The sequence below is a fragment of the Chaetura pelagica genome, unplaced genomic scaffold (assembly GCF_000747805.2).
Source record: "Chaetura pelagica isolate M959 unplaced genomic scaffold, ChaPel_1.0 scaffold595, whole genome shotgun sequence".
Classification (NCBI taxonomy): domain Eukaryota; kingdom Metazoa; phylum Chordata; class Aves; order Apodiformes; family Apodidae; genus Chaetura; species Chaetura pelagica.
The window spans coordinates 260,297-268,678 of record NW_009953221.1 but is presented as its reverse complement, the minus strand read 5'-3'; the positions used below and the strand labels follow the sequence as shown (position 1 = coordinate 268,678).

At 43.5% G+C, this 8,382-nt stretch overlaps 1 protein-coding gene across 1 annotated transcript in view; it reads left to right on the top strand.

Moving 5' to 3' along the window:
• Nucleotides 1-1,361: 1,361 nt before the first annotated feature.
• Nucleotides 1,362-8,382, top strand: part of INSR (insulin receptor) — a 42,283-nt gene continuing 35,262 nt past the window's right edge. The window contains exon 1 of the mRNA XM_009997794.1: nt 1,362-1,905. Coding sequence (XP_009996096.1) covers nt 1,365-1,905 — 541 coding nt within the window. The 5' untranslated portion in view covers nt 1,362-1,364. The remainder of the gene's footprint in view (nt 1,906-8,382) is intronic.

Below are 8,382 nucleotides of genomic sequence, written 5' to 3'. Positions count from 1 at the left end.
TTCTGAAGAGGGAGGAGGCAGGGTCTGGCTCAGCTATAGACAAAAGAGAATCCCTGAAGTGAATGCAGTCTAAAAAAAAATACCAGAATCCACCTGGACAGGACATTTAAATGGTTGATTTGCACCCTTTTATTTCCAGGCACTGCCTGGAACATTTAGGTCTGGCTGTGAATTTCTATGAAGTCTGGTTTTAAGAGGGGATTGTTATTGTGCTACCCAGGCATAGGGCTCTGTGTTTGTTTCTTGTTTACTTACCTGTGCTTAGAGATTAAAAAAAATAAATATTCTCCATTCAAACTTTATGCTTCCCTTCTTTTCCTTGGGTGAGGATTCATGCTAGCCTGTTTACCTTCTCATTATGCTTCATATAATTGTTCACTTGGCCCATATTTTGGGTTACTGGTTTACTAAATAAACTGTCCAGCTTTAGTCAAGGCAGGGAGATTTGCAACCTTGAGAAAAGAATAACACAAGAAAAAAATAATAATAAAAGCCCAAACACCTAATCTGAAAAGAATGCTTAGGGCAAAAATGACTAGTGTAGTAAATTACTCCTGTCAGCAAAGTCTGGGCAGGAGTGCAGGCTCTTGCATGGGTGGATTTCCAGGATTTTCTGTGCTCTTATGAAGCTCTATCATTTCCTAGCCATTATTCTTCTCCTATCTTCCCCTCCCTGCAACCATTCTAAATTACTCCCTCTAATCCAGGGGCATTAATTGCACAATCTGAGATGAGGTAGGTGTGTCGCTGGCAACTATCTAAAGAAAACAGACTCTGCTGCATGGACATCTCTTGCTTCTGCAGAGACCAAATGACGTCTGTGGGCTGGGGGTGCAGCTGCAGTCGTGATAGGGGCAATATCCAGAAGCTCAAGCTGGCAGGAAAAAAGAATAGAAAGTAGTCTTTCAGTCTTATTTTGTAATCATATCCTGGGGAGGGTTCCCACCAGTGGATTTCTTCACACTTGCAGCGTGTTTTATTGAGGAGGGCTTTGCTGTGTGCTCTGTGTCGCTGTGGATAATCATAGAATCATGGAATGGTTTGGACAGGGACACCTCCCACCAGCCCAGGCTGCTTCAAGCCCCATCCAACCTGCCCTTCAACACTGCCAGGGATGGGGCAGCCACAGCTTCCCTGGGCAACCTGTTCCAGTGTCTCACCACTCTCACACTCAAGAATTTCCTCCTCACGTCTCACCTCAGTCTCCCAGTTTTAATCAGTTTCCCCCTTGTCTCCTCCCTCCAGGCTCTGCTCAAAAGCCCCTCAGGTCCTGGTGCCATCAGACAAAACTATTTAGAAAACGAAACCAATGAACCTTTTCCTAAATAAATAATGGTGTCCTTTGCCTTTCAGTATGCAAAAGCATGGACATTCGCAACAACCTGACCCGGCTGAACATGCTGGAGAACTGCACTGTGATTGAGGGCCACTTGCAAATCTTGCTGATGTTTAAAACCAAGCCGGAAGATTTCCGTGAGCTCAGCTTTCCTAAACTGACAATGATTACAGACTATTTGCTTCTTTTTCGTGTGTATGGCCTGGAGAGTTTAAAAGGCCTTTTCCCTAACCTTACTGTGATTCGAGGAACTCATCTGTTTTTTAACTATGCCCTGGTCATTTTTGAGATGGTTCATCTGAAGGAGATCGGGCTTTACAACCTGATGAACATCACTCGAGGCGCCGTGAGGATTGAGAAGAACAATGAATTGTGTTACTTGTCAACCATCGACTGGTCAAGGATTTTGGATTCTGTAGAAGATAACTACATTGTGGCCAACAAGGATGACAAAGAAGAGTGTGGAGATGTGTGTCCAGGAACGGTGAAAGGGAAGAGCAACTGTCCTCCAACTGTGATAAATGGCATCTTCATTGAACGCTGCTGGACCCATGATCGCTGTCAGAGAGGTGGGTCTGCAGGGTGGCCTGTGTCAGCAGTGGGTTTGCTCTCAGTTTTAAACTGCTCTGATCTACTAGAAGGCTGATAGGAACCTAGCAACTGCTACCTTTAAGCAGAGGTTCCTAAAAGCAAGGCTTAAGGTTGACCTTAGGTGAAAAGAGAACCTTTGGGGTGTGACTGTGCTACCAGTTCTTTCCCCTGTGTGAATAATGAATCCAGAAATGTTTTGGTTCTCTGGTAAATCAGGGACTGCCTAGAGCTCACAAGTATAAGGGTCCTTGAGTGTAACTGGTGTCTTGTACAATAGTTACTGGTATTAGCATCTCTGTTGAGGCTTGGGAAGGGGATTAAAAATCCAGATTGACTGAAAGGCTGCAGCAGGTGGAAGCAGAATGGTGAGGAAGAGGCATGTGGAATAAACCCACTTCCAGAAAGATGCAATTAAATTTTTCACCAAAGCCTTCCTGCTGCCAAGAAGGTCTAAGATACATGGATGAGTGGATGAGGTTTGCACAGAGTAAGAAGCTGAAAGCCAAGTCAGACCTGAAAGGAAAAGGAGAAGGAGAGAGGACCTGGAATGGGGTAGAGTCCTGAGGATGGTGAAATAACTGGGCTCTGAGCCTGTTGGAGAACCAAAGGTTCGGGGGGAAAAGAGTGTGTTCAGAAAGTTAGCTGCTGTTGCAAGCCCTCAGCTCCAGTTCTTCCCCTCTACAGGAAAGCTGGGGAGGGGCTTTTCACCACAGAGGGCAGTGATAGGACAAGGGGTAATGGTTTTAAACTGGCAGAGGGGAGATTTAGGTTAGATATTAGGAAGAAATTCTTCACCATGAGGGTAGTAGGGTGCTGGAACAAGTTGTTCAGGGATGCTGTGGCTGCCCCATCCCTGGCAGTGTTGAAGGGCAGGTTGGATGGGGCTTGGAGCAACCTGGGCTGGTGGGAGGTGTCCGTGCCTATGCAGGGGGGTTGGAACCTAATGATCTTTAAGGTCCCTTCCAACCCAGATCACTCTGTAATTCAATGGTTCTGTGATTCTAAACTGTATTAGGGTTGCTTTTAATATCATACAGGTTTGTGTTTTCCAGACATGAAACTGAGCTTAAGTTTAGTTTGAATTCTATATTTACTTATATTTATGTTAAATCTGACTGACTGTGAAGTGAATTGAGGTAAAAGTGACACATGCAGGGTTGTGTTTCTGGAGTCAGTGCATCCAAGTGAAGCAGTGTGTCCTAAGATGAAATTAGGAAACTTGTGGGCTGGAGGGGATTTCTTGCCAAGCTTTAAAGGGCAATTCTCAGTCCTAAGTGCCAGATTTGAGAAGGAATTCCTACCAGTATGCAGAAACTAATGAAATTAATGTGGTTTCCCCTCTGCTACTCCTCACCCCAAAATCATCCAGCTTCCTTTTAAAGAGAGTGGTTGTTTTTTGTCACCAGAATAACAGGGTTTGAGCAGGAGGATGTGAGTGTGTATGTGTGTTTTTTAAAATTAAAAATAAGGTTATAAAGCATTTTTGAGTGTGTATGTGTGTTTTTTAAAATTAAAATAAGGTTATAAAGCACTTTATGAGCTCTTTTGGTCCACAATTATTATCCGTGCTCAAACTTGGTTTCTCATACATTCATGTTTTATGTTTTCTGCTATTTCATAAGGTTAAAGAACTAACTGAACCTTTTTCTGTGGCTAGACCTTTCATAATGCCCCTCATTCCTGTGAATTTTCTGGAGCTGTGCTACAGCAGGCAGGAGTGTATGGTTTCTCTCCTTTATATGACTGCATATTTCCATGAAACCTGTAGGAATGTTGTATTTTACCATGGGGGGAGAAATCCTGAGCTCCTCATACAAGTTCAGCTCCATTTGTTGGAGGATGCTTGGGCAGTATCACACACCATCTTAGCCGAGTTCCCTGAGGAAGCCAGGCTGGTAAATCCCTTTGACAGGAATTGGAAATTGAAATTTGAATTTGAAAATGGCTTTAAAAGTAAGTATATACAGCTGGTGTTCTTCCTTGTAGAAGATGGTGAGAAGCAGTGCTCTGACATGTTTGAGCTCTAACTGGTATGCATTTTCAAAACCACTTAACAAGCCACACTTATCTTTGTTTTGAATCCTGCGATTTGTACTGTTGTTTATTGGTGGCTGGTGTTCTCAACAAGCCCATGTCTGTGTTATGCTGTGCCTTGTGGCACCTGCCTGCATGCTTCTGAAGTTATTTTAGCAGCCTGAGTGGCCTTTTAGACGTTTTAGACTGTTTTTTTAGGAGCCTTTAGCCCTTCAACAGATGCATGCGGGTAATGAGGGTAGAGATGAAGGGACATTTATTTAGTGAACCTGTTGGTGGAATCGTTGTGTTCTCTGTTCTCCTGCCAGCCCTAACGTATCCTTTGCATGTGTAATTGTTTTGTCAAGATTATTAAGAGGTTGTGTGAGTTGTACTTTGGCTTCCCTTAGCCTGAAGAGCCTCGTAACAACTCCCAGTGTCGAGGGTATTAGTGTCATGAAATCTTTCCCGCTGCATTTTTGCAGCTTATCTGGGCATCTTAGGCAGCTAATGCTGTGCTGGAGTCTCCCCCCTCTCAGGTTTTAAGAGTGTTCCCCTCTTTCTTTTGGTTCTTTGTCTTTTCATCAGTGCTGGAGTGCAGTGTAGAAGTTTGGCTTTGTGTGCTGTTTGCTTGAATGCAGGATATTTGGATTCCTGGTTTGTTTTCTAAGACTTGGTGGAGCTTCTCCTGTTTGCTAGGAGTTGTTTTGCAGTTCTGGATGGGAAGTTGTGTTTTTTGAACTGATAGCACTGCTGCCCTGGGACTGCAGGTCAGGAGATTTTGTTTGCTGTTTTGTCTACTGGAAAAAAAAATCTTTAAAGAACATGCAGTTATTGATTGTTTTGATGTTCCAGAGCGTGTGTCAATTGACAGAGACAAGTCCCAGGCTGGCAAGCTTTTCCAGCCTGCTGAGCTTTGAGCCTTGCTGGAGACAATTAGGAGATGGGCAAGGAGTTTGAGAGAGCACATGTGAGGAGGCTGAAAGGTGTCACAGAAAGGTCCAGTGTGAGTGGGATGGTAGATGACAACAGGGTTAGAGTGGGGTCCTGGGTCTCCCCCCAGCTGTTCCCCACCAGTCTGGCCTTCCCCTGCCTGCTGGTGGTCTCATCCACCACGTTATCCCTGCCACATCTATTGATCAGGCATCTTGGATATTTACTTTAATCAGCACAGATATCCCACTTAACCCCAAAGCTAACGTTCAGTTATAGCATATAATTATCTCTGAGGCACACATCCAAGTCTCTGAATCATCCTTGCAGCTAGAACTCCAGCCCAGAAATTTTTTCAGTTGGTGATAACATGTTCAAGACAACAAAGTACAGGATCTTCTTACAGACGTTGGAGCTAAGGTTGTGGATGAAACTGGTTGGGAGGAACTGAAATGATTTGTGGGCAGCTGCACACTTTGAAAAAACAGTTATGAGATGGAGGAATCTGTGTCTTGAGCACAGAGCTGTGGAGGTGGATGCACCATGGGTTGAGCTTGGTCGGGATGTGCTCCCTAAAAGTTTTCTTTTCCTTTTTCTAAATGACTTGTGTCAGTGTGAAAAGCGAGTCGGTTCAGTTGAGGCCAACTCATGGTATATTTTGGGTAGGAAAGGAGGGAAATACGTAGTCTGTTTGGCTTCTGCTGTTTATGGCAGCCAAGTGCTGTTCCTGTTCTGGAGGTTTTGTACCTTTTTGTACCCACGTTTTTATAAGTTGTTTATTTTACATACATGCTTACTTTATTGCTGTAAAAATGTCACTCTTAGCTGGGTGCAGCATGTTCATGCAGAGAGTGTCTTTGCTGAAGAATGCAGACAACAAAAATGCTGGAAATGCCACGTCCTAGACCTCAGTCTAGATCTGCCAAACATGATTTTCATATTTTGCATTTTTTTCTGCCTTTTTTTTTTTTTAATGTAATAAAGAAGCTGTATGTCTGTCACTCCTCTGGCGGAAGGAACAATTCCCTCTGAAATAGGATTTCCTGCCAATTCTCTTTGCAGTCTGTCCTCTCTGTCCATACATAATTTGAAGCAGCCTGATGTTTTTCACAGTCTGTAGGGCAGGTTCAGCCTTTTATTTGCATATTGGGCCTTCTGGAAGTGGAGTAAGGGAATAGGAGAGAAAAGTGGAATGGCCAAAAATAGTGATCAGGAGAGTAATCTGCACTATCAGACAGGTCCTTGGTATATACTGAAGGGCCACATTCCTGGGGTATGAGGATGGATATCTGAAATATGGGCTTTGTTCCTTATGATGAAATGGAAGTTCTGCTAATCCTCAATTAAAACTTTAGGTGTCTATTATCTTCTTGATCTTGGGACTTCAGGCTGCCAGAAAGTGAGTTGTTAAGTGTGTGGGCCATCTCAGGTTTGTAGGTAGACTCTTCCATCCGTTATCTTGCTTTGTGTGATATTAACCACATGAAAAGCCAGTGGAAAATACCTGGAACTGTTTGGGCCAACTGAAGAGAACAGTAAAGCAGAGCTGCAGAAGGGATGACAGTCTGGAGTGTTTGCCATGCAGAGGAGCTGCTGAAGAAAGGTACTGTGTGCAAAGAACAGTGTCTGTCCAGATTTTTTTATCATGCTGGGGAAGCAGGTCTGGGGACTTGGGGATACAACAGTCTCTCTTGCATTTTCCTGTGACTTACTCAGGGAAAACTCTGGGCCAGGTAGGTGCCAGATAAGGAGCTGAAGAGTAGCTTGAGTAGCTTGCTTTGGTTCCTGGTACAAGCAACACAACAAAGCACTCAGAAAAACGTTGCTCAGCCTGAAATGTTTTTTGACTGCTGTGCAACAGCAGTGAGAGCTTTTCGAGAGGCCAGTGCCAGGAGAAATCCTGCAACTCTGAACATCTTCAAGGCAGGTTGGAATAACAAAGTTCAGAGGTGTGTGTGGGAAACATTTTGTGATGTTTACTTAGGTAGAAATATTACTTAGCAACAGCTTCCTGTAATTTTTATGTGCTGGGAATTTCTGTAACCATAGGCTTAGTTTTATTCCCTTTGTATGGGAAAAGGGGTCTCGAAGCACTGAACAGACTTAGCCAACTTCAAGGGCAAGATATTTTTAAAGCTTCAAACACAAAAGAAATTTTTCCAGTTGCTACCAGATGAAGTGGAAGTGCTCCTTTTATTTGGAGATCTGATAAGAACTGCCTATTTTTTTTTTTTATCCACCCCCAGCTCTGACAAATGCCAGATGGAAGTTGACACCCGATAATCTCGCTGGGGCGTCTGCTCTGAACCCTGCCAAGCGACAGCTTTTATTGAGTGCATGTAGTGCTTGTGGTTGGGGCTATTGTGGTGCTTGCAAACAGCTAGACATCCTAAACTAATTCACTTTAGCTTATTAAGAGTAGTTAAGAGATTTATGGTGCTTGGTGGTGTGATACAGCCCAGAATTGAGGGAAAAGGGGTGGAATAGCTACTGATGAATATGCTACTTACTTCAAAACCAGCCAACAATATTCTGCTGTGGAGACAGGCTGAGAGAGTTGGGGGTGTTCAGTCTGGAGAAGAGAAGGCTGCAGGATGACTTTAGAGCACCTTTCAGTGCCTGAATGGGCTCCAGGAAAGAAGGGAAGAAACAGAAGACTGGGTTTCTTTCAGCTTGCTAAGAAGTCCCCAGGCATGCAGCTCCCATGGTCTCACCACGTTTGTGTTTCTTGGGCTTCTTCACAGCTGAACCTTTAATTAAATGCCCATCACCAACCAGCACTTCAGACAGAAGCCACTGTCTGATCCATTCTATCTTTAGAGCCTTTGAACAAGAGCTATTTCCTAGCTTATCCAACAGTTAATATACTGTGAATATAGAGAATTTTCTGTATAAAGTTAGGTTATCTAATTTCAAGGCAAATGTGTTTGATTAGTTAAAAAGGAGGTGTTTTGCTACTGATGTTTTGCTGCTAAGACAGTGAAAATTGGGCAAGTTTTCATCATGGTTTCATCAGAGTTGCCATTACAATTCTTTCATCCTCAGTCCCTTCCCCAAAACACTTGTTTTTGGAGTCAGTGTCTGGGCTGCTGAGGAGGCTGAGAGGAGTTTTAACATCTCACATGCAGTGGTTCAACACTAATGTTACTGGAAGGTGTTTCAAGATCTCTGATCTTCAGTGACATGGGCTGCTTGTGACTTCCAGGGGTGACATGCCAAGGGTACTTCAGGTAGAATAGTAATTTTTTCCACTTCAAGAACATTTCCAATTTACCTTGTTCATTTAAACAAAGGAACCTGCACTACCCCATGTTAAGCAAGATACAGAAGACTTGGCTACATTTGGCAGATACAGTTGTTGAAAAGTGCTGTTGTCTGGGCATGGGTGTAGAAGCAGGAAGTCACAACATGTAAAAAAAAACAAATAAATATAATGAGCAAGGGGGTTAACTGTGTTAGTGATGCATGAATGGAACTACTGCAGATGGTTCACCAGGCATGATGTGTTT